The sequence below is a fragment of the Procambarus clarkii genome, chromosome 75, assembly GCF_040958095.1.
Source record: "Procambarus clarkii isolate CNS0578487 chromosome 75, FALCON_Pclarkii_2.0, whole genome shotgun sequence".
In the NCBI taxonomy this organism is placed as follows: Eukaryota; Metazoa; Arthropoda; class Malacostraca; order Decapoda; family Cambaridae; genus Procambarus; species Procambarus clarkii.
In genome coordinates, this window is record NC_091224.1 from 22,699,115 (window position 1) to 22,725,392 (window position 26,278).

A 26,278-nucleotide genomic window follows, 5' to 3' on the forward strand; every position below is an offset into this window, starting at 1 on the left:
GTTCGTCCCAGTTGTTTGTCTGGCTGGCGTAACCCAGCTTGCTCGCCCCAGTCGTTTGTCTGGCTGGCGTAACCCAGCTTGCTCGCCCCAGTCGTTTGTCTGGCTGTTGAAGCCAGTTTGTTCGCCCTAGCAGTTTGGCCTGACCGGCGTAGACCGGCCCGTTTGTTCCATGACATCTCGTCCACTCGGTGTAGCCGCCTGTTGTTCCTGCACGTACACGTTCCCTCCTGGTTCCCTGTCCTGTCCTACTCCAGCGCAGGCGCATGCCGTCAGCCGGTCTGTCCGCTTGGGTGGGCTATGTTATGTTATTATCTTTTATTTAAGTTTCTAAATTAATTTATTGCATTGTTCAGCTTTCAGTTATGCCTTGTATTTACTTACTATTCCTCTAGCAGCGTTAATGCAGTGTCCATTGCTGTGGGATACTCAACTACTTTTGTTCTCTTTCGAGAATATTATTGCTTTAGGCTAGCCATTCTCCCTTGATTAGTACTGTTTTAATAACCATTCCATCCCTTGAACATTACAGTTTTCGCTATCCAAACCATATGCACATTACTGTTTAACCTACCATCCTATCCCTTGATTAATCCCGCTTGAAGCTACCAAATCTTCCCATGATTACCACTGTTTCTTTTATTTGTTCAGCTTATATGCAAGTACATTATATTACGGTCTTATTCTATTATTAGAATATAATATTCCCCTCCCGTTCTCACTGTTCTGTTCTACTCCTCCAGGGTAGGCACATGCCGTAGAGCGGTCTGTCGGCTTGGGTGAGCTACGCCATGTTATCATTTATTTAAGTTTCCCTAAATTAATTTATTACTTTGTTCAGCTTTCAGTTATGCCTTGTATTTACTTACTAATCCTGTTGCAGCGTTAAGGCAGTGTCCATTGCCGTGGGATACGCAAATAATTTTGTTTTCACTTTTGAGACCATTATTGTTTTAATCTAGACCAACTATTCCATGAATAAGTACTGTTTAATTAACCAATCTATCCCATGAACATAAGTTTTAATCTATCCAAACTATACCATGCAGATATTACTGTTTAACCTAACCATCCTATACCTTGTATAGTCCTGCTTTATTCTACCCAAATTATCCATGACTATCACTGTTTACTCTTTTATTTGTTCAGCTTAAATACAAGTATATATTATCTTTTATTTGTTCAGCTTAAATATAAGTATATTATCATACGGTCTTAAGCTATTTACTTGTTCAGTTTCAGTTTGTTTTGTATTTACTCCGCTATTTATTCTCTGTTTTCTAGCACTGCTTAAGCCTCATGCCTCTCTTGCTGTTTTGGCCTCACTATGTTATTTATTATTTATTTAAGTTTTCTAAAATTAATTTGTTACATAGCCCAACTTCAGTTATGCCCGGTATTTACTTAATAACACTTTTGCAGTGTTAAAGCAGTGCCCATTGCTTACGTTTTCACCTTTCCACAGTGGCGAGAAGCCGGATCATGCAGCAACTGCAACACGGAAGAGGGCTCGGGTGGCGTCGACGCGAGGACAACAGCGCAGTGGTGCAAGGACGCAGCCGGCCAGGGCCAGGACGAAGCCCGCCCGTTTCGCCTCCCCCTCCTCGGGGGGGCTCCTCGGCGGCTCTGATACGGACGGCGACCACACATCCCAGAGGCCCACTGCCGGCATAGCGGCGGGTGGCACAGCGTCGCAGCCTCCACCCGTCGGCCGACGATTGGACGACGCTGCAGGCGCTCATCGCGCAGGCCCGGGGGCCCTCTCACGCCACAAGCCTTCCGGCCATGGGGACCTCCGAGGCCGACCCTGCCGCGGCTGCCACAGCCGCCCTGCCCCCCTCCACCGACCGTCGCCCACGGGCCAGGGCCAGGGGGCATACGTCGAGGCGACATGCGAGCTCCTCCAGTCCGTCCTCCTTCGACGAGTCCCCCGAGGAGAGAGCGCCCCCCACTTTTTCTAGCCCCTGGCCGGGGCAACTACGGTCGACCACGGACTCCAGCATCCCACTCTTGGGCGTGCACGTCCCGCAAGCCCTTCGGGAGAAGGTCTGGGCAAACAAGTATGTGGACCTCGGGCACTTGCTTGCCTACGAGCGGGAATCAGGTTCTTTCGAGTCCTACTCTGCGACATCCCCTGACGCAAAGCAGCCTGGTAAGAAGCAGCCGCCCCTGACGCCGGACCAGTGGGCGCATGGCCTTGACATCTACGCCACTATCTACGTCGAGAAGCACCCAGCGGAGGCTCAGGCGCTGTTTACCTATGCGCGTTACGTGAAGACCATGAAGACGACCCTTCAAATCATTATATTCATTAGAGGAATATTAGGATTTATGAAATGTTTCATAAAATTTTGTTTATCAATTCTTGTTATGGTGATAGACTAGTAACCATTTAAAAAATGCATTTTAATTGACATATTTTAGCATTTAATGTATGTTACATTTACATTTGAATATCAAATGCATACATGCATCTCTCACTTGAGGCAGCAACACTTATCATTGTTAATCTAGTTTGGATGCAACATGGGTCCCTGAGTCAGTCATGTGACACCACCAGCATCACCTCTGCTTCCTCTTTTCTTCCTTCTTTGTGTACATTATTAAGTACAGTGACAGAACACTTAATCTGTCTTCGTTATAGAATAATCCATGTCTATGATGGAACCCTTCGTAACTATCTCCATTAAAGAACAATTCATTGATGGCCTGTGATAGAACCTTCCATATCAGAACTCTTCAGAACTCATCTCATTCAACTTCAAGATGCTCAGATCAGGATATTCAAAGGTAAGATTATTATTTCCTTATATTTGTTATATAGGACAGCACAGTTTACAGTACAGTACAGTATTTATATAGTAAAATACTGTACTGTGAAGTTTTGAATGTGCATGTCAAGTTGTTTCATTCATGTTGTGGTGTGTAACCTTATTATACAGCAAAGTACTGATTCAATTCATAAACTTACATAAAGCAAGATTTATTAGTGCCACAGTGTTTATGGCATTATTATGAGTCATATACTGCTTAGGAGGTATTGAGAGGGCTTCTATTAATGTTATTATGAGTGCTTCACTGATCAGGACATTTTTTGGTTATGTTGCTGGAGGAGAAAAACAGGTTTCATGTGCTATAGACATTTCTTCCTTCAGGTGGAGTACAGTCAACTAAGGAATTTCTAGTCACTGACATTAGCTGGCAAATTATAATGTGGTTGTCAGTGCAGTTGGCTCACAACTCAGTGGTACTGTGGGAGATTCCTGTATAAGATGAAAAATGTTAACATGTACAAGGTTCCTATGTTACTTGGCAGTAAATGGGCACACGAGTGTTAGGTAACTGATGCAGGTTGCATCCTGGATAAGGTCCAGGATGGTCTAGGTCAGGGGGTTCTTAACCTATATAAGATTACAAAAACCCTGATGTAAGTACAACGGGCTCACTGTAGCCCGTGCTGCTTGGAACTTTTTGTTCAAAGTACAGTACAGGTGTATATAGAAATAATAATCTATTATCATAGAATAATAGATAATAAAAATAATCTTATCTCGAGTTCTGAGATAATAGTAAGCTGAATGTAAAACAACCACCTGATGGCCATGTCACTCCCTCAAGGGAGGATGTAATGGTATGAGGGTATGCACCCATACCTGCCCCTCCCAGACTGTTGAAGTTACCACCAGTTCTGTACGTACTAGTTCGACTTCAAAAGATGTCAGTAGGTTGATTTTACTTTATATGTGGATGACTAAAACAGAACAGATGGAAGAAAATCTTAAGGATTTTATTATTTATATATAGGAAAATGGCAAATCCCAAATACACTAGCTAGCTACAACTAGTGATATTTTTGCCAAATTTAATACAATGAAATCATGAGACCAAGATAATTGTAGTCTTATTGTCAATAATTAACTTTTAAAAATTGTTCAGATAGTCCCATACCTCTATTATTTGGTTCTCATACCCCTAGGGTATGCATACCCACAATTAAGAACCCCTGATCAAGGTGAACCTCTAAGCCTAACTGGTTCTTGCGCCTCAACAATGGGAACTTCATGTGTTTAGCAAGGTAACATTACACATGGATGAGTTTGAAAATTTCAATTTGATTAAAATGGTCATTTAGTCAGCATCAGATAATGGTACTAAAAATATACCAAGTTTGTAAACAGAAGTAATCCTGAAATGTTGCCACTGATACACTTTCAACACCAGTTCTGTCAACATGTTGATGGCCTATTCTTGGCGATGCTTGAATGCATTTTTGCTTATTGGGAAATTTGTGTTCTAGCTGTTGGCAAGCATTTATAAATCTGTCAGATCAGCAGCAAAAGATAATAGAAACCTGATCTCATAATAATTTTGGTAAACATAGTATTAGTGCTTGATATTATGATTTGCTGGGGCTTGACTATTATCCAGAACTGTATGTAGTGAATACTGTGTAAATAGATTCCTTAAGTCACAAAGATGTTTTAGTTTACAGACAAGCACAAGTAGGCAAGAAAACACCGTAGCCAAGTTCAGCATGCTCCCAAATGACTCGTTTCAGGATACACAAATATCAGTTTAAATATTAATGTTTTATTCATAATGTTAACATGCATAAATACGTAAGTACATTTTTTATAATGGGTATATACTGTGTATTAAAACAGTTAAATGGCACAACTTCCTATTTTAATAAGTACTGTACATGTTGCTTTGGGAACAACATAAACGCTGAACTATTTAACCTCAGAGTAAAGAAAATGGATCATAATTACCAGTTTGGAGTGAGGTGCAAACTTGATAATTGTAATATGGCAAAATGAGAGGTGGCCACTGCTGAGAACACAGTAATGATAGTAAATACATAGTGTTGAAGAAGCACAAAGTGCTGACAACACTGAAGACAAACATCAAGATGAGAGTAGACTATTTGTAGATAGTGTGTAGGTTTGTAAATTATTTCATCATAGCATGTATGTAGTGTCAACAGCAACAAAGCTTTTCATAAGAGAACTTGGTGGCAGCACATAATGAACTTTAGTATCCCTGAACTTGTCAAAGAAAACAACATGATTTATGACACTCATTCCAGAGTTAAGTCGACTAGCAGATCAGGAACAGTTAAGGGCCACAGGGCTAACAAACCAGGTATGACAGGGCGGATCTTATTAAAACGTTTAAAATACAGTACTGAACAAGTTGGAGAATGTTGATCCGGAAAATTTCTTCAAAAGGTCATATGTAATACAAACAAAGAGCAATGGTTTCAAGCTCAACAAGACACAATGTAGGACTGAGAATAGATGCTTTTTTACCAACAGGTTTATAAACCCATGAAACTGTCTACCCGCCAAAGCCATTAATGCCAAAAATAACTATTGGGTTTTAAAGTACAGCTGGAAAAGATGAAGGTAAATGGAGGGATCTTTGACAAGCCGCTGGCTTCCTATCCTCGTAGAGGCCAATAGTGTTAGCAAGTCTCAGGAAAACAAAATTAGGAGACTATGGAATCTTGCAACTACCGAATACTACTCCAGGGAACAAAGTAAAAAGTTTCAGCATTGTTACATTTTCCATGAACACTAGCCCTGTGTATCTGTTGGATTTGTTGACATTTTGCTGTAAAGGTTTATCTACAATTAGTCTCTTCTTGCCTTGGTGTTTTTTGCCTATATTATTCTAGAAATCAACATCTCGAGTAGATGTTGGTTTACTTACACAGGCACAGGGTAAGTCAGTGCCTGCTTCTTTATTATTGTACACATCTAGCACAACCCAACGATCACAGATTTTCTTCATTAGAGGGATATGTATGTATATATGTAAATACTTTACTGGGTAACATATATCACAGCTTATCAGCCCTGAAAACATCTTGCAAAATGAAATATTCACTAGGCTTTGCACATGCTACTCTTGTCAGTGGCTAAGCATCACGCCTTGATAAAGAAATAGTACATCAATATATAATGATGTAACCCACCATTAAAGAGTAATGCTCATGGCATGCATTCTGACATTAGAAAAACTTTTATCCTTTAATTTCAAATTATGTTCATGAATGTCCTCCTATAGGTATAATCTGGCCAGACAAATTGCTACTTTTATAATTTGGGGTCGGTAAGTCTTGGTCAAGATGGTAATGAAAATACTGTAGTTTGAACACTTTACAAAACCTTGTCAATTCATTATACCTTCTATTGCTAAAGCATCCATTAAACAACCCAATACACTGTACTGGAGTAGGACTAGATGTAGATTACCTGTTTGCAATATCTATCAAATCAGAACATACACAACAGTTACTGTAATCGTTTTCCCCAGTAACTGAGTAGGTATGGCGTACATCTCTCTGAATAGAAGATTCTACTACTAGTTCATACTACCATACATCAGTCACTGTTGGTTGATGGTCTTCTTTATTCAGTCTACAGTACTGTGCTTCATTTTCTATAATATCACTGTATAGGAACAGTGACTCATCACCTTCCAATGATTTTGGTTAATTTAAATGTTTATATTAGTGATATATTTGTCAGCGTAAAGAGTCAGTATTTAGAATTATTGTGCTGTGAAGTTTTCCCTTCTTATGTTAGTGATCTGGGTGTTTCATCACCCCTGCACATACATTAAAAAATAATTACTAAGATTTTGTAGTTAAGAAATTACAAAATTGAATTATTATTGGTGCAATTTAATTACTATTAAATAGTCATTGATATGATTTAATGGATTTACACAGGTATTGATATTCTGCTATCATGTGATTCTCTGTATTAAATTGTCATTGTGATGCACACTGGTGAAGAGTAACATTTGTATTTTACTTGGTTGATGGAAGTTTAAACACTCCACTACTAATGTAAGGTTAAATAACAGGTAAAGTAAATCCACAGAAATCAAAACAAAAAATGTGCATAGAGGCAAAACTATATATTTGTAACATGTGTACCAATTTCAGTTATCCAATACAGTGTGTATGAGCCATATGGAACTCTTAATATCTGGCAAGAGATGCAGATGGTTCAAACTCTTGGCTTGTAATGTGCAGGCTCTCGCTCGAGCTAATAATACATATGGAGCTTCAGGAAGGTATAATTTGTACAGCTAAATATCTACATAAATTGCAATAAATTCTAGTGATCTTTTATCTTTGGTACAGTTAAGTCTATTAAATTTGCTTTATAGAATATCGCATTTGCTCATTTTTAATTCATAAATACAAAAGTGTTAACATTTCTGAATGGTAATCATCAAGGACCAACAAGCTGTAACAAGGATCACTGTGTCAATATTATAGGCCTACTAATGTGTGTGCAAGTGTACACAAGCACTACAACTCTGATTATGTGGGATAAGCACATAATCATACAAGTGGTTTTTCTCACACTACAATCTTATAACCTACATTTGCTGCCGTCCTATATGCCAGTTTCACAATCATACTAAGTAATATTTAATAAAGTATTTTTGTTCTTAGCCAAGCTAATGGAATAAAGTATAATGAAATGCCCCCAGAAACTATCTTTCCTTTGTAATCAGAAAGAGGATAAGAAGTATTTGTGGATTAATATATCATTTTCCTGATGAGCTGCACAAGGAAAATAGACTATGGTCTGCTTACTCATTAAGTTTGGGTCTGGACTATACTTTAGCAGTCTTCACAACAGGTAGAGTCAAATTCTTAGTTATAACTGCCATTTTGGGGAATCTGGAAGAGGCATTTTTGTGTTAAGTTTACAAGGATACTATAACAGTTTGCTTTAACAAATGTTACCTGTTGATACAAATTGATGGAATAAGTAAGTAGTCAGACATTTTACATGCATAAAACAAAATCTATTTACTAACTTTACTATTTACTAAGTAATCAAATTACTAACCTCTCAGGTGGATGACTTCTCTAGATCAACCTCAGATGGCTGCAAGTCAATGCCCTGAACTTGGGTTTTTACAGTGGCAGTGCACTCTGTGTTAGAAGAGGATTCTAATGGAACAGCATCTAACACACACTCTATTTCAGGTTCTGCAGGAACAAATACCTCTTTCACCTGAAGCTCTGATTTTGCAAGTGATTCCTCCACCTGCTCATCCTTGGACTCAGCAGGACCTCTTGGTTCTTCAGGCAAAGATGCCTCCTTGGGAGGTGGAGATGCCGCCTTGGGAGGTGGAGATGCCGCCTTGGGAGGTGGAGATGCCGCCTTGGGAGGTGGAGATGCCGCCTCAAGAACCGATGTCTCAGAAATGACTGGGGCAAAAAGAACTTCCTTTCTAGCTGAAGATGTATCAGCAAGGGGCTCATCAGGAAAGGGATTTTTAAAGGCAAGTTTCTCATCCGCAGCTTTTTCCAAAGTTTCCATTGGCTCAGTTAAGGAAGTTTCTCTAGTTTCGGCAAGATCAGGATTACCAGCATTGGCCGTCATCATTAGGGTACCTAATACCTTCACACGCAGTGCTTCTATGTTGATCATTAGCAAGTTTTCTTCCTCTATAGATGACTTTGTCCAAGCAAGAGGTAGGTGAGTTGCGACTGGCATTCGATCTGAAAAGTGAGAGTTGTAAACATTATATAAATATATATTTTCCCCTCGCAAGTGGGAAATATGAAAATATTTGTAAAATAATCATGCCTATTTAAAAAGTAAAATTAACATGAATATTCATAGTTAAAGAATGTATTAACCAATACATTATATTATTCTTTGTTAGGATTAAAAAATGGCAGAATAACAGGCAGTGAATGATTTCAAAATGCACTGTATATTATAAGGAAGCAGTGCTCTGCTCCAGAAAAACAAAGCAGCCTTATGACAGCATTTGCAAAACATAAGCAAGGTAAGTTAACAATGCAGGCGATGAGTCACAATAACGTGGCTAAAGAATATTTACCAGACCACACACTAGAAGGTGAAGGGATGACGACGACGTTTCGGTCCGTCCTGGACCATTCTCAAGTCAATTATGTCACAATTGACATGAGAATGGTCCAGGACGGACCGAAACGTCATTGTTCCTTCACCTTCTAGTGTGTGGACTGGTCAACATAAGTTAACAATCATGGTGTATTGTACCTTGGAAGAAGAGTCCACTGGGGTGTTTGAGGGCAGCCTTTGAGACAGCGAGCCAGACAGCAGTGTCAGCACCTTCAGCTGGTGACCTCAGGTTGGCCTTCATCTGCACCAAGTAAGTATTTTATGGTGCAAGGGGTTAATGGGTTTACATCACTGGTTGATTTAGGAGAGCAAGACATTAAGACAATGCAAGTTTTTTGCAAATTAAAGTTATACCCCATTTACATTCCACATTGTTAAAGTTACTTGTCCCTCCTTCCCCCAGTATGATAGTTATGCTATACATGCATCTGGCCTGGCATATAACCTGTTTATTTTCAGCAGAGCACATTTAGGTAGGTTTTGAATACAAGTGATTTTTCCTTGGTTAGTCTGAGTACTACTTTGACCCTGGTTCTTTCTAAGCGAGGACAAAAGTTTATTGTGTCTAGCTGCGGCAAGGTCAATATGGGAGTCGGTAACTGGTTCAGCATCAAATTTGGGCAAAGGAGACTGTGTTTCATGTTCCTCAGCACTTACCTGACGCAGAAGGCAAGGAGGCCCATAGCCAAGTTTACGAGAAGAGATCAGTCAGTGGCACTACAAGAATAGCCATTCTGTCTACAGATACCCTGAAGCATCACTACCAGTTCATGAAGAATTCAGGCAAGCCTATCAAGTGCAACTCGGGAGAGTTTCGGACTTACAAAAGGTCATTGTCCTCCTTGGTCATGGTGCAAGCACTCACACGTCAAGAGACTTAAGTACCTGAGGTTAGATCCATTCAGTATTTTATTCAGCCCACTCAGCACCAGTGAGGTAAAGTGTTTAGTGACTTTGGTATGTGTGCATCAGACCCCTGGATGTCATCACCAGTAGGAGTTTGAGGACGTGTCTCTCCTATGAGCACTCATGATAGAATGAAGCATGGCTCAGGGAAGGGGCTTTCAGGTACCACCAGAAATATATTATAAACTAACCAACTAATGTGTGTACTGTTTATACAAATGTTATCTTTGTTGTGGGAGCATATTAGTTATTTTTATTGCAGGAGTATGGACATCTTGTAGAGAATCTGTATTCTTGATTGGCAACCAAGAGGACATGTGACAATGTACATAGATGTCACTGGAAAAATCTGCACATTTGAGGATAATCCATTAGGGAAGTATAAAACCATTGTGGTTCTGTACTTCCCTAAGGTTACACCACATACCCAATGTGAGATATTGTATGTTTGATGCACTGAAAGAAGGTGAGAGGTTTCTAGTGTTATTTTATGTGAAAATTAAGTTAATCCTCTGATCCATTGTGTGTGGAGGGTGACCATCCAAGGTACAGTGAGTACTGGATTATATTATTAAAGGGATGATATATTCAGGGACATGTTTTGAGTGAGCAGCAGCAGTTAGAGGTAGTAGTGAGAAGTTGAGTGCCTGCCATTATAAATACTCCCCCCCCCCCCCCCCAAGTCACAGTGCCAAGTTTATTTTCAGTCACCGTACCATGGATGGTTTTGGCCATGACCATGGCTTCCCTGGGTCCATGAGGCGAGGTCAGGTGCAGTAAGATTTGGAGGAAGTGAGCAAATGGCAGAATCGAGGTTTGGGGAACAGCAGCCCAGTAGAAGCAATCTCAGTAACCTTGCACTGTAGTTCTTCAGATGGTCATAGGGACCTGGACTAATTCCTACAGGACTGCAAGGTGAGGTAAAGTGCAGTAGATATATCTTCCATTAAGTGGAACTGGGGCACAGAGTAAGATAAGCTGCTGTGTACAACATTCATCAGGCTGCCTGCCTATGGCTGCATTTCCTCCAAGAATTTGGAGATCCCAATCTCAACTGTACTATTTGCTCACCTAGCACTACATCTCATGCAATTTACCTTGGCTAATGGCCCTGGGAAAATTGTGGAGCCAGGTAACTGCACCCAGGCTGTATACTGCTACCTCAGGAACCATGACTCTGTTGCTATTTGTTCACCTCCCATTAAACGTACTGCATCTGATCTCGCTCTTTTTGTCCCATTGACTGCATTCTTGGGTATGCACAGTCCTGAATATTCAACAACTAGGTTTCCCTTCTGCATGCCCTGTTTCCTCTAGCCCCATCTCTGAGCTAATGGCAGAGATAAGATCAGAGGAGCTATGGCATGTAGCACACAGTTCTAAAAAACTGTTTATCATTCCCTGGGTGGCTGTGGATGCCCAGACTCACGGTTCACCCAGAGCCACAAAATGAGATCAGGTGCAGTAGGTTTAGTAAGTGCTTAGCAGATGGTAGAGATGAAACCAAGGAAACCACAGCCTGGAGAAACCTTAGATATCAAGAGGCTGCATTTGTCCAGGTGCATGTGGATACCTGGGGCTGTGATTCCCAGGATGACAGAGGTTTCCCTGAATGGCCACAGGTATGTACAGAGCTTTCCCAGGTGGCTGCAAAACCTTGGAAATCTATAGTGAGTATGTTTACTCGCTACAGAAGTGAGTAAACATTATACTCACTCCAAATCTAATTTTTTTGCAGTCACAGAGGCAAAGAGGTTGAATTTTGCTTACTAATGCAGTTGAAGAGAGCAACCCACCACTATGAACTAGTATTACATGTTTTTTCTAGAGTGCCACACAAAATAAAATAACTTTCTACTTCACTGCTGTTAATGTCTCAAAAACTTTTATAATTCCAGATCACCTGACTGTCTCACAGAATAAACAGAGGTAAGACTTGTTTTTACCTCTTCGTAGAACTGCGGTAGAGAGTTTCGCACACCAGGAGTGTCTACCCAGCCCGGGTGCATGCAAGAAAAATGCACCTTATCATACCTCTGAGCAAACCACAGCGACATCACCACCTGCACGAAGTATAATAATCAAAACAAATTAAAATTATTATATCTACACACAAAATTCAGGAATTAAATTTCATTTATAAGTTAAACTTGCTGTAAATTACATATAATTACTTATTAGAAATTTAAATTTCAAATATTTTCTTTTTTATAGATTTGTGTTACATGCCTTGAGATCAAAGTGTGGTAGTAAAGAAGGAGTGTGACTACTGTCATTATCTACAATGTGAGTGAAGTTGTGTAAACTACAGTGATCTCAAACTCTCAATCCCAGTCTGCTTTAAGTGTAGGAAAGATGGCCATTAAGAGGCCTTCATGCTGGATTTAAATAATAAACTATAAAATTGTATGCAAGCACCTTTTTAACGTATGCTTTCAGCTATCACAAAGTTTGGCTAATCAGTTTCCATTTTTGTCAGAGAATACTGTCATGGTAAAATCTCTAGAAAGAGATTCGGCCTGCTCCATCATCACCTATTCTATCATACCACATCTATATATTCAGGTACTGCAGCCACAAGAACAACAACTACAACTACTTCCAGACGTCTAGACAGTACCTCCAGTCTCCCCCCTTCACCACAGCCCGTCACCTCACCTGGGAGCTCACGCCACCGGCCGAAACAAGCAGTTAACGAGCCGGTTCATAGTTAAAGAAGCTACCAGTACCACCTGCACGGCTGCAGTTGTGTATATATATATATATATATATAGGGATACCTAGCCCACTACAATTCAGATTACTCCCGAGTGCTCTACTAAGTAGACCTGTTGACATATCTTGACATGGTAACGAGTTATTCAGTCTGGCTCACAGTATTACTGCACCATATTTTAATTGCACATTAATGTAACAAATTTGATTGTCTGTTTATCTTGTTCATTTTGTATACTTAGAATATAGCCAAATTTTGGATATTATTTATATTTTCATGTTAAGTAAACTATTTTAAATGTTTTCTCTCTTGTGCCTTATCCTACAGCTGTCACACGGTGAAGATTACACAGTCTAATTTTTTTTTTCTTACGTGACTGGCATTCCATCTGCCTAGAGAGACTGTGATACCATCTATTTTTCTCGTCACAATACATAGAAATATAGAGAGGAGGTATGGTAGGGGGGGGGGGGGGGGGAGACAAAATGACATGGCACAGTTGATAATACATTAGTTAGGTGGCTAAACACCTTTATGTCTGGATAGTAACTGGTTGGATGAGCACAAGGACAGCTTTGCCTTTTAACTATAGGAACCTCAGCAAGTCAAATGGGCTTCGTTTCATGTCCCCAACTAAAAACGATTTACATTTATGGGTACCAAACTGTCACAGCACAACTCCATAAATTATAAATGGACACTATTACAAACAGTGATATTACCTGTTGACGTTTGTTTTGAGAGTAGACAAGGAGACCATCGTAAGGATCAATACCACTGTGCATGAGGTCATCAGGCTCCAGTCGCACGCACAGCATCCCAGCCGAGGAAATATTGATTACACGTGCATCCTCGTTCCTACCAAACAAATAATGTCTTTAGCATAATGTGGTAATCAATTTATAGTTCAGTATTGCCAAACAAAAGGGGCAATTCATTCTTCTGTGTCAGGAGCATGTGTTTATCAGTGTACCCAAAGTGAATACAGATGTGTCTTTTGATACTGTACACTTATCATATATACCATATACACTGTGCATGTGTGTACTTCTTGTTAGCAGGGTATGAGCACTGGCTCCTCATGACCTATACAATGTGTATCAGTGGTGCTCAAGGATACATTACTTGGATAGCCAGTATCATAAAGCAAACTATGAAATAGCACAAACTTCTGTTAAACATCGAGTTCTACATCTGCGACACACTAAATAAGTCTGTCTTTCATGCTGTTTACCTTACTAAGACATGGAAAGATAATCAATTTCTCTCTTCTCCATTTCTGATGTACTGAACTATATTTTGCACTAGTGCTTTAATTAATTGGTTCATTAGCACTGAGGGAAAGAGAGAACACTTTAAATTGAAGCAAGGATAGATGCAATTGTGATGAAAAGACATGCAAAACAAGAAACGGACAGCTGGATACCTGATATTATTGTCCTTCTTGTATCTTACACACATAACAATGAAAGATAGCTAGCATAAGCACCTCTGGAGAACAGGCAGGAGGGTAATTGTCAAGATGTAGGGGGCAAGGGTGTTCACAGCAAAATTAACATCAATCTCACAGCCATCTTCATCAAACCGTCGCTCGTGCAGAAGGCAACCTGCATTGTTGACAAGCACATGAATGTGCTCCTGCTGCACTGCAAACTTAGCAGCCCATTCTGTTACTGCCTTCGGCCGTGCCAAGTCCACCAGGTGAAGGTAGATTTTCTGTGAAAAGAAGATCGAGTTAGCGCTGGCAAGTATGATGTAGCTGTTGTAGGGATGCTGGTGGGTGTGGTAATTGTACTGGTCTGGGTGGTGGGGTGTTTATGGTGTGGTTGATTAACTGTGTGTGTACAATACTGTATGTACAGTAAGAACCACCTCTAGAGCCCTTTTTCACTGTTATTGTACTGCCCTATGTTCCAGCATGTTGTATGTGATGTTGATGCTGTATATTGTAGTTGCTTACAGTTGTAGTTGCTTATGATGTTGATGCTGTATAGTTGTAGTTGCTTATGATGTTGATGCTGTACAGTTGTAGTTGCTTATGATGTTGATGCTGTACAGTTGTAGTTGCTTATGATGTTGATGCTGTATAGTTGTAGTTGCTTATGATATTGATGCTGTATAGTTGTAGTTGCTTATGATGTTGATGCTGTATATTGTAGTTGCTTACACAACTTCTGGTTCAAGCACATTTCACTTGTTTACCACTCATTAGATATGAGTACTGTATTTCTTTACACTTCTCTGGCTCATCTGTTTCCAACTTTCACCTGTGCCACCTCATTGTGTTATCGATCACCTGGAAAAACTTTCTATCCACTGTAGTTATCCCAATCTTAAGTGCAGATGCCACTGAGCCTCCAGATTGTACTAGGCTTTTTTGGGACTTGCACGAGCCTACCAAGAACCAGGATCAGAATTTTGCTCTCTTAATGAGCTGAGAGGATAATGAACATCAGAGATTGACCACACAAGTGAGGAAAACTGACCAAAACTATAGACTAAACAAAACAAACCACTGCTTGAAAGAAATTGAATTAAGAAAATGAAAACTCAATTGGTCACCACAAGGTGACAGCCAAGATCACCCTGGGTCCAGATCCACACCTGCCTCACTTAAGGCCAAAATCCCAAAACCTCAGTGAAGAAACGACAGGATGGTAACATGGAGTTACCGATTGGCTAACCAGAAATTGGTGTTTAATTTCACTCCACAGTTTATATCAATGTTGGCCCCCTCAGTAGCCCCAGTCTGGTCTGTCACCTGGTGGTTGAAGATACTAGCTGTCAATGGGTGAACAACCCTATTTGCTTTTTTTCATTGTTTAATTATTATTCTTTCAAGCAGTGGTTTATTTTGTTTAGTGTGGCTTTTCTAGTTAGCTTTCAGTTTTAAATCTATCTCTGAGCCCAATTTTACTCTCACCATGTTGAGAGAATCTGCTTCTGGTGGTGGTTGTAGGGGGACTAAGTCTCAGAACCTTGGTTCAACCTGAACTTAGTGGCAAAAGCACTTAAGCTTAGAAGAGCTGCCAAGGTGGCCAACCCAGAAACAGGAAAGTGACATACAGCAAATGCACTTAATGGAAATGAGAGCATAAGAAAGAATTCAGAATGTATAACATTACAAAATCAATAATTCATCCATACATCATTGCCGGTGGTAGTGATGATATCTGAACGTGCTGCCTTAGCAGAGTCTTCATTGCGACACACCATGTGGAGGATGCCGCCCCTCTTGGCCACAGCCAAAGCTATCTCGTAGCCAATCCCACTGTTGCATCCTGTGTGTGAACAAGGTAACACTGTTGAGGTACAATTAAAGGTCCATGCAGAGAGACTTGGTAGCAATAACAAATGAAGACATTATATTTAATTTAGGAATTTTATGCTTTCTAAAATTTTCTAAACACAAATTATGCCAAAAAGACTTAGAATAAAATAATATTGAACCGAATAAATCTTAATATTTTTAGCCTCGAATTGATTTTATGTAATCTATAACACTGCTTTAGTAGACCTAAAATGAGGTAACCAGTATTATCACCGACTTAGGAATTCCCAGTCATAGATAATACTGTACCTTATAGTTTAATTTTGTATTTTATTAATGTACATGCAACATCTAGAGAACACCATTGCATATCACCTTCAGACATGTATATTGGGTACAAGGAAGGTCCTTAGAGCTGTCACTGATTCTGTCATGATAAGCTTAAGTTATTAGGTCACATTGAGTATGCCCCATATGCTCTTTTTGGTAGATATGATAGACAATGGTTTTAGCCAATACACTGTAGTCCACATACAGTATAATAGGGCACCCCAAAGGTGACTGTGATGCATAGTCTGTAGATTGTCTCTCATAAAAGAATATATCTCAATAAAACTACAGTAATTAACTGATATTTAAGCTTATGGGGGTTAAAATGGAACATGTGTAAGGAATGCACATTATATGTTAAAATATCAAGTGCAAAATGATGAAGATAGGTGTAGGGAGCAGGTGGCCAAACACAAGCTACAAGTTGGAAGAGGAAATCCTACAGGAGTCAGGACGAGAGAAAGATCTGGGGTTGATATCACACCAGACCTGTCCCCTGAAGCCCACATCAAAAGGAAAACATCAGCGAAACATATGCAAGGCTGGCGAATATAAGAACTGCCTTCAGAAACTTGTGTAAAGAATCATTCAGAACCGTGTTTACCTCGTATGTCAGACCAATACTGCAATATGTAGCTCCAGCATGGAGTCCACATCTAGTCAAACACAAAACAAAGTTAGAAAAGGTTCAGAGGTATGCCACCAGGCTAGTCCCCGAGCTGAGAGGAATGAGCTACTGTACATATAAGGAAAGATTACTGGAACTGAACCTCACAACACTGGAATACAGAAGAGTTAGGGAAGACATGATCAATACCTACAAAATTCTCAAGAGGAATTGACAGGGTAAAGATAAAGATAAACTGTTTAATACGGGTAGTACGTGAACAAAGGGACACGGGTGGATACAGAGTTCCCAAATGCGCCACAGGAACGTTAAAAAAAACTGTTACAGTGTCAGTAGTCAGCAGATAGAATGCATTAGGCAGTGATGTGGTGGTGGCAGACTCCATACACGTTTCAAATGTAGATATGAAAGAGCCCAGTAGGCCCAGGAATCTGTACACCAGTTAACTGACAGTTGAGAGGTGGGACCACAGAGCCAGAGCTCAACCCCCGCATAACTAGGCGAGTATCACTTATGAAGGAGTAAGATCACAGTTGATGGGATAAAGTCACAATTAAGGGATATGGTCATACATCAAGAAAGACATACAGTACTATATTTGTGTAGACTATTGAGGTTACACTTTAAAGAGAGTCACTGACCTGTGATGACATAATGACGGTCCGAGCAGTCAATGTCAAGGTCCTCCTCCACAAACTTTGTGCGGCTATATTCATAACCACTCCTGCAGAAGAAGCGCACACACTTGCTTTGTTTAATCCATTTATTTTAGTGAAGCACAGAGAGAGAGAGAGTGAGAATGGAAAACAGGAGCTAAAAACAAAAGGGCAGCAAATAAATGGCAAGTGGAACATATGTATCACAACAGGAAGAGTACTGTACAGTAGTAGCAAGATTAAAAATACAGAAAACCACTTGTTTTTTGGATGCCTCAGGATTGAGACAACGAATAATCTGTTGTGTTGAATAATCAGAAGTCCCAATACGTATTAACTATTAGCTCAAGAAGTGGGACATAAGAGTTAATGTCCAACCTTACAGACATTTTGAAGTAAGTACACACTTAAACAATAGCAATAAGTCCTGGGTCAAAGGTAACCGGAAAAGAAAGTTATTGTGTTGGAGTGCTAATTTCCTCCAACAACAAGAAGCTGCTATGTGGCTTTGACCAAGGCTGTTGTTACCATAACCTCATTTGCAGTCTATAGATGATGAGAAAAGGTTTCATCTATTTTTTTTTTTTTAGAATACAGTATATACATACAGTATTAGTACATATGCAAATACAGTATAGAACAGGCCATTGACACTACCCCCAATCTATGTCCATGTTTAACACACATCAATCCTGACATGAACACAGCACTATAATAGAATCTGTGCATTAATGACTTTACATAATATACATTGTGTATCTACAAATACCCCACTGTATCTTGTCTCTAATGTATGTTATATAAATACAAATTATTTGTATTGTTATATAAGCATTACCCCCTAAAGGTTAGATGGCTGCCTAGGTTCATTAGCTTTTACTTAAGTATAAAATTTGAAGTAGTTTTACATATCAAAAAGTGAAAACATTCTGACATGAGATTAGTCCACAAGTTGAGAAATATACTGGAGACTGGGAAGGTACTACAGTGGATAAGGGATACCTAAGAAAGAGACGAAGAGAAGGCAGAGAGTTGCAATGATGGACGCATCACAAGAGTCAACACACACAACCAAGGACAATTCCCTACATGGCAACTGAGAAAGGGCACTGGGGCAGGAGGTCAAAGACAATAGGAACTAATTGGGAAAAAGACCTGGGAGTAGACACCTCACCAAACTCATCATCTGAGACACCACAAACTGGATAACATCAACTGCATATGCAAGTCCCTCAGAATGGAGAGGCATGAATTATGAGAACATGATAAATAAACCTTGCCTCACTCAAGGAGAAGATATATGGCAGAGATAATACAGAAGGTATAAGTAAGTAATTATCAATAGAAGGCACCAAACCGGGAAGGCTATGTAGCACCAACAGAAGGTATAAGAGGATTTGCTATTTCATACAAGAGGGACATAAATCAAGGGATGGGAGGAAACTAAATTAAGTAGCCAAATGAGCAATTTATAGATCTAATTAGAAATAAATTCTTAAGATCTGCAGTAACACCAATATAGAATTAACTACACAGTATGTTGTGTAGACAGCTCCGTACACAGTCTTAATGCACTGTACCACAAAGTGATAAAAGAACCCAAAGTTCTGAGATAGAACAATGGAATGAAGTGAGAGGTAGGGTGCTAAAGCTCAAGGATTGCAAGTACTGTACAGGTTAATGCTAGTGTCAGGCCAGAACAAGAAAATTATCAACAAAACCAGTCATTTCTCCTCTAGTAACTACAGTATATGTAGTAATGTATTAAATAAAATAGTAACCATATGTAACTTTCTGATTAGGCAAATAGTGGTGAATGTAGCAAAAGAGAATGGCGATGAATGTAGAGAGAGAGAGAGAATGGCGATAAATGTAGAGAATGGTGATGAATGTAGCAAGAGAGAATGGCGATGAATGTAGCAAGAGTGAAAACAGCAGTAAAAACACTAACCAAACACTTGGAACAATCAAGCGTACCTCTGACTTTAAGGAAAAGAAGGTAGTGAATCAATGGTATAAATCCTGACCGGGGAGGATTTACTGGGCGCAAATCCTTAACTGTAGCCTCTGTTTAACTCAACAGTAAAATGTGTACTTGGTTGTAACAACGATTCTTCGCGGCAGGGGATCGTATTCCAGGGACCTGCCCGAAACGCTACGCGTACTAGTGGCTGTACAAGAATGTAACAACTCTTGTATATATCTCAAAAAAAAAAATCTCTGGTGCGCCCCAATTTAGATTGCTGCATCCAAGCATGAAGATCTCATCTTCAGAAGGACATAGCTGCTCTGGAGAAAGTGCAACACTGGGCAACAAAAATCATTCCAGACTCAAGTCAACTCGCGTACAAGGGCCACGAGGCTACTAACATTGCAAATGTAGCGAGTAAACTTATACTCGCTCCACAAATAAGTCATGACAGGGCAGATCTTAAAACTTTTAAAGTACTGAACAATTTGGAGGATGTTTATCCGAAAAATTTCTTCAAAAGGTCAGATGTAACACAAACAGGAGCAACGGTTCGAAGACTCAACAAGTCACAACGTAGGACTAAGAACAGAAGAAGCTTTTTCACCCATTGGGTTATAAGACCATGGAACAGCCTAACCGTGAAGCCGGTTACCTTCAGAGATGATTTCGGGGCTCGGCGACCCCACGGCCCAGTCGTCGACCAGGCCTGGAGAGAGTTCTGGTCGTAAATGCCAAAACTCGTTAACTTTAAAGTACAGCTGGAAAAGATTATTAAGGCAAATGGGGGGGGGACCTTTGACAAGCCGTCGGCTTCCTGTCCTCGTTGAGGCCACTAGTGTTTGTAGCAAGAGAGAATGGTGATGAATAATATAAGATGTCTATTCAGGTAAAGGTACATACATTGAAAATGAGTTACAATGTCGGATTAATAGATATAGCTAGTACATACAATGCCTGAAGCCACTAATAAGCACAGCGTTTCGGGCAACACTGTGTAGCAAGAGAGAATGGTGATGAATGTAGCAAGAGAGAATGGTGATGAATGTAGCAAGAGAGAATGGTGATGAATGTAGCAAGAGAGAATGGTGATGAATGTAGCAAGAGAGAATGGTGATGAATGTAGCAAGAGAGAATGATGATGAACGTAACAAGAGAGAATGATGATGAACGTAACAAGAGAGAATGATGATGAACGTAGCAAGAAAGAACAGCACAGGTGAAGAACGTAAGTAATAAGGGACTCACTTTGTGTACTCTCTGCTGCCCTTGTAGTTCCATATGGAGCGCCTGTACCAGGAAGTGGTAGACATTCTCGGCACCACTCTTGCTTTCTTGCGACCTCAAGTTTTCTTGGTTTTCCCTTATTGGGATGCAAGGGTTGTGTTGTCCCAATCTCCCCAGGTGGGATGCTGGGGCTTCTGTTATACAGCTCTCTCTCCAGTTGGGATGCTGATGGATACAGTTGTCCTAGTTTCCCTTGTTAGTATGAAGGCGAGGCCTTTTGTTCTGGTCTTCCCATTGGGATGTAAAGGAGTCCTGGTATACTATTCTTTCCCGTTGGGATGCTGGGATTCTGTATTTTTTGTAAGGCGAGTTCTCTATTGTTAGTGTCTGTCACACTTCGTCCTGGGTGTCACTAACGAGTACTCTCTCACACTACTTTTCCTAATGTCATTCCAACTTTTCCAGCTTTACACTGACACACATTCACATACACACATGTACACAATCCTTCATATAGGTGTCCTTCACACGCTGTGTTCCTGTCTTTGCTTTGATGATAAATTATAGTCCATTGTTGGTATTATATCCACTTCTTATTACGATGACGTTTCCTGGAAGAAAGAAATCTTAATTAGCTATTTATTAGGGTCTCTTAGTACAGTTGACTTTGATCTCTATTCACAATTGGTGATCCCAAGTTCGATTCCCGGGGACAGAAATGGTTAGATAAGTTTCCTTTCACTTGTTCACCTGGCAGTAAATGGGTATCCGGGAATTGGGGAGCAGAAGGGGAGTGGCATCCTGGGAAGTCAGTAGTCTGACCTTGCATAGAATACAAGACTTTTGTCTTAATACAAGACTAAAGTATTTTGACCAGACCACACACTAGAAGGTGAAGGGACGACGACGTTTCGGTCCGTCCTGGACCATTCTCAAGTCGATTGTGAGAATGTCCACAATCGACTTGAGAATGGTCCAGGACGGACCGAAACGTCGTCGTCCCTTCACCTTCTAGTGTGTGGTCTGGTCAACATACTTTAGCCACGTTACTGTGACTCATCGCCTGCAAGACTAAAGTACATACGTGGATGTGGGAGTTGTTGGGGTAACTTAGGTGGGGGGTGAGACGGGCGAGGTGGAAGGTAGTTGTGATGGCAGCGGAGACACAGTTGTGAGGTAGATCTGGGTGCCGATAAGGTAGGCAGGAAGAAAGAGTGAACCTCGAGCACAGATAAGGTGATAACACCTCACACAGCTGGGGAGCGCCAGGGAAGCCCTTCGTATTGCTGTATGTACAGTCGCGATACAGGTGGGGGTGGGGGGAGGGTAGGTTTTGCACGATGCAGGTGGTATAAGTTACATGATGCAGGGGGAGGGATGAGGGGTTGTATGCTTGCATCACACTAGTAAATTATAACGCGGTATTATTTATTTAAAATACTAATTTGTATTAGGACGCTGTATTTCAGCTGCAGTTTCTGGATCCCGTCCATTGACTTCCTACAGCCCTCTATTTAAATCCCTTTCCAATTCCTATAAGCCTGCATGTCAATTTTAATTATAGACATACTGAGAAACAAAACTGTGGCCAGTACTGATCCTTGGGGAAGAGCTCACACTAGTAATTTGTCCCCATATACATAACCATTTTAGTCCTCAATGTTCCTCCTATATTTTATAATTAAAAAATGTATCTTTTGTAAAGAGCTGGGCCGGAAACTGTCTTAAATGTGTGGCCGTGCCAGGCTGCTCAACCCGGGCTGTGAGTCAGGTCGCGTGGTCCACAGATTGCCTTTGAACACTTGTGTGTGTGTGTGCGCGCGCGCTTGTGCATGTGCGCTTGTGCATGTGCGCTTGTGCATGTGCGCTTGTGCATGTGCGCTTGTGCATGTGTGCGCTTGTGCATGTGCGTTTGTGCATGTGTACTCACCTAATTGTGCTTGCGGGGGTTGAGCTCCGGCTCTTTGGTCCCGCCTCTCAACCGTCAATCAACTGGTGTACAGATTCCTGAGCCTACTGGGCTCTATCATATCTCCATTTGAAACTGTGTATGGAGTCAGCCTCCACCACAACACTACTTAATGCATTCCATTTATTAACTACTCTGACACTGAACAAAATTCTTTCTAACGTCTCTGTGGCTCATCTGTGTAATAAGTTTCCACCTGTGTCCCCTAGTTCGTGTCCCACCCGTGCTGAAGAGTTTGTCTTTGTCCACCCTGTCAATTCCCCTGAGAATTTTGTCGGTATTATCATGTATCATTTTGTAAGGTTATCATGTCTCTCCTTACTCTTCTGTTTTCCAGGGATGTGAGGTTCAGCTTCTTTAGCCTTTCCTCATAGCTGTGTGCTTGTGCATGTGCGATTGTGCATGTGTGATTGTGCATCTGCGCTTGTGCATCTGTGCTTGTGCATGTGTGATTGTGCATCAGCGCTTGTGCATCTGTGCTTGTGCATCTGTGCTTGTGCATGTGCGCTTGTGCGTACGTGCGCTTGTGCATGCATGCATGTGCATACGTACAAGCACATACGTGCAAGCGCACACGTGCATGTGCATACGTACAAGCGCATACGTTCATGTGCAGACGTGCATGTGTGCATTTTTTGTGGCGGACCTTAGAGGTTAGTTTTAATGACATCATTACTGTCCCACCCTCTACCCCCAAATCCAGCCTTTCACTTTTATTTAAGCCCCAATATTTATAATATAAAAATTATATCCAGCATGTTATTTATCAATCATTACCTATCCATTACCTATCATTACAAATCTCAGCTTCATTTGAAGCTGAGATTGGATGATATTGCGAGAGTTGGCGAGAAACCACCTCGAGAAGCACTCAATTCCTTTAATACCATCACGATCTATTACCTCTGGGCCCCCGCTCCTGTGCCAGGTAAGTCCACTACGGGCTCACCATAGCCCGTGCTACTTAGAACGTTTTGTTCCCAGTAGCTGAATCTTAAGCAATATTACCTCAGGTAACTCGGCCGCCACGGCAAACGCCGACGACTTGCCCGCCCGCCACGGCAATTATGACTCATAATTTTTGCTACACCTTGAATTAAGATTACAGACTTCATCGAACTATTTATAGAACTTAAAATTTCTACTCGAGACGATGTGTAAGGTTATTGGTGGTTCTCAGCGACGCACTAACGCACGCACCTTGAGTGCACACCACCTGTGGGCGCACTTCTCAATCGAGCGCGCCCGCTTCCTGCTGGGTACAGGAGTGGAACATGAAGGTACTGGAGCAGAATATTGGCACGCGAGACTCATATTAATGAGAAAAAATATATAGTTCTTCTCTAGGGGGACATAAACAATAAAATAATAATAATATACAAGGAAATCTCATTCATGGGATGCATCAGTGAGAAAATCAGTTTTAGCCATAAGGATTCGAACCTGCACCCTGGGTACTCCCAAACAGTCCACAGGACCCCTTGTGGATTCAGTTGAAGCCCAGCTTACATTACAGGGGCCTGACAGCTGAGTGGACAGCGCTTCAAATTCGTAGTCCTGCGGTTCCGGTTCGATCTCCGGTGGAGGCGGAAACAAAATGGGCAGTTTCTTTCACTCTGATGCACCTGTTCATCTAGCAGTAAATAAGTACCTGGGAGTTAGACAGCTGATACGGGCTGCTTCCTTTGGGTGTGTAATAAAAAAGGAGGCCTGGTCGAGGACCGGGCCGCGGGGACGTTAAGCCCCAAAATTATCTCAAGATAACCTCAAGAAGAGATTACTTAAGAGTATATCGTGGTCATGTGATTTTAAGGCGAGTGATTGTAAGTACCGAGGGTGCTAGTTCAACTCCTTTAATTGGCATTGTTGCAGCACACACCTCATTATCTGCTTCATTTGTAATGTTAACATTACAAAGCTTATTGTGCAAGCCACATTATGTTCATCTGCTTTATCATAGTTACACAACCCTAACATACTTAATAACTAATCCATATTAATTAAAGCTTCCAACTCTACTAATTCCTTTATATATTATACAGACGCGCGCTTACACAGTTACGAAAGCTTTACATATAGGACACCTTCTTGGTAAATAGAGAGTGTTGTCAAATGGCTTCGTTAATTAATTAATCACACCTCTTTACATGGCCGCGGTGTTCATACATGGAATTGTATTTGTCACCTTCTATCCTAGCCAGCCACGTCACCTGGGATGATCATCTATTTAAAAGTCAAATGGAGGGTGATAGAGGGAGCTACGTCACCGCTCCAGCCATGACCTGCAGGGGCCAGCGGGGTCCCGCAGGGGTGCTCTTGGCTCTTCCCCTGTTTCTCGGTGACGCTGAGGCAGTTGTGCGAGTGGTGTGTGCAGTCGTGTAGCAGTCATGTGTGTGGTGGCAGCACAGGTGGCGGCTCCTGCACACACACGAATACTAACGAGCCACCGCACCAGCCTGTAATATGCGCCTTAAACTTTTTGCCGTGAACACCCACCTGTCACACACACACGCGCGTCTTGGAGGTTTCTTCCCTCCTGTTCACTAATATCCGCGCACTGCACTCTCCGGGTCTCCTTTATCACCAGTTACCTTGGACGGGTGAGGGAGGAGGAGTCACCAGCGGTCCGCTCACTACTACACTCACCACCTGACTGGTGCACCCAGCCCCCCTCGCCCCCCACGGTGGGACGCCCCCCTACACCCACCTGCTGCCCCCCGCCCCCAGTCCTGTCACCCACAAAACCTTCACTCATTACTATGTGCCTTCACTGTAATTCCGGAGGGTAGATATATCATTGTTACTTGACTGTCTTGGCATGTATTTTATATCAATAGATCTACCTGAACTGACTGTAACTGTCTGTAATCTTGACGTACTTTCCCATTGTCACCTACACGGTGGGTATGGCCCGAGTGAATAATAATTAATTTAAACTAAAACCACATTCAAAGATGACATCACTGTACTAGGCTCAGTTTTGGACATCTCTCCCCCCCCCCAACCACTTGGGCTGGTCGGTAGAGCGACGGTCTCGCTTCATGCAGGTCGGCGTTCAATTCCCGACAGTCCAAGTGGTTGGGCACCACTTCTCCCCCCCCCCTTTAGTCCCATCCCAAATCCTCATCCTGACCCGTTCCAAGTGCTATATAGTCTAATGGCTTGGTGCTTTCCCCCTGATAATTCCCTCCCTCCCTCTCCCCCGCCCCCCCTACCATTACCCAATACAACAAGCCGCACCCTGTCTCTCTCTCTCTTTTGTGTGTGTGTGTGTGTGTGTTTTGTCAAGATGATGGAGATTGTATGTGAAGGAAAAGTTGTAGAACTGGTTTTATTGTTCTTGACCTTTGTTAGCTTGCCCGGGAGTGTTTGTACGGATCTTCAAATGGATTTCTACATCTTGTTAAGAGTAGCTATCAAATGAAATGCACTAGGAAGTGATGTGGTGGAAGAATCCACACACATAGTTTAAAATGGAGGTATAATAGAGCCCAGTAGGCTCAGAAACCTGTCCAGCGGTTGATTGGCAGTTCAGCGGCGAGACCAGAGTCGAAGCTCAAGCCCCACAAGCACAACTAGTTGAGTACAGTAGATGGGTATCTATAATCTAATGCTGCATAGCACTCGTGTATGTATACATACATGCATTATATATATATATATATATATATATATATAT

General features: G+C 41.3%; 1 protein-coding gene and 1 long non-coding RNA gene across 7 annotated transcripts; one reads left to right on the forward strand and one right to left on the reverse strand.

Moving 5' to 3' along the window:
- LOC123771720 (uncharacterized) lies at window positions 1-12,851 on the forward strand. Of its 2 annotated transcripts, none has more exons than XR_011224690.1 (6): window positions 1-290; window positions 1,463-2,787; window positions 8,018-8,316; window positions 11,732-11,905; window positions 12,048-12,119; window positions 12,399-12,851. It is a non-coding gene; the product is annotated as an uncharacterized lncRNA (long non-coding RNA). The 2 variants fall into 2 exon arrangements; XR_011224691.1 differs by having other exon boundaries at window positions 2-290; window positions 11,732-11,762.
- Window positions 4,572-25,311, reverse strand: LOC123771716 (dehydrogenase/reductase SDR family member 12). Of its 5 annotated transcripts, none has more exons than XM_069313297.1 (10): window positions 25,191-25,310; window positions 20,652-21,241; window positions 17,420-17,502; window positions 15,697-15,830; window positions 14,039-14,265; window positions 13,272-13,407; window positions 11,780-11,896; window positions 9,066-9,168; window positions 7,878-8,536; window positions 4,572-7,705 (listed from the first exon to the last, which is right to left on the reverse strand). In XM_069313297.1, the coding sequence occupies exons 2-9, from the start codon at window positions 20,714-20,716 to the stop codon at window positions 7,881-7,883; spliced, it is 1,521 nt and encodes a 506-aa protein (XP_069169398.1). In that variant the 5' UTR covers window positions 20,717-21,241; window positions 25,191-25,310; the 3' UTR covers window positions 4,572-7,705; window positions 7,878-7,880. The 5 variants fall into 5 exon arrangements, with proteins under 5 accessions (XP_069169398.1, XP_045620376.2, XP_069169397.1 ...); XM_045764420.2 differs by having other exon boundaries at window positions 25,096-25,257; XM_069313296.1 differs by lacking the exon at window positions 25,191-25,310 and adding an exon at window positions 21,715-21,864.
- Between the last annotated feature and the right edge of the window lie 967 nt (window positions 25,312-26,278).

Coding starts and splice junctions, on each gene's coding strand:
- LOC123771716 (XM_069313297.1), bottom strand. CDS start 20,716: ATGTCTACCACTTCCTGGTACAGGCGCTCCATATGGAACTACAAGGGC. Junction 17,503..20,651: donor GGCAGCAGAGAGTACACAAA/GTGAGTCCCTTA, acceptor CTTCTTCTGCAG/GAGTGGTTATGAATATAGCC. Junction 14,266..15,696: donor TCACTACCACCGGCAATGAT/GTATGGATGAAT, acceptor TTCTTTTCACAG/AAAATCTACCTTCACCTGGT.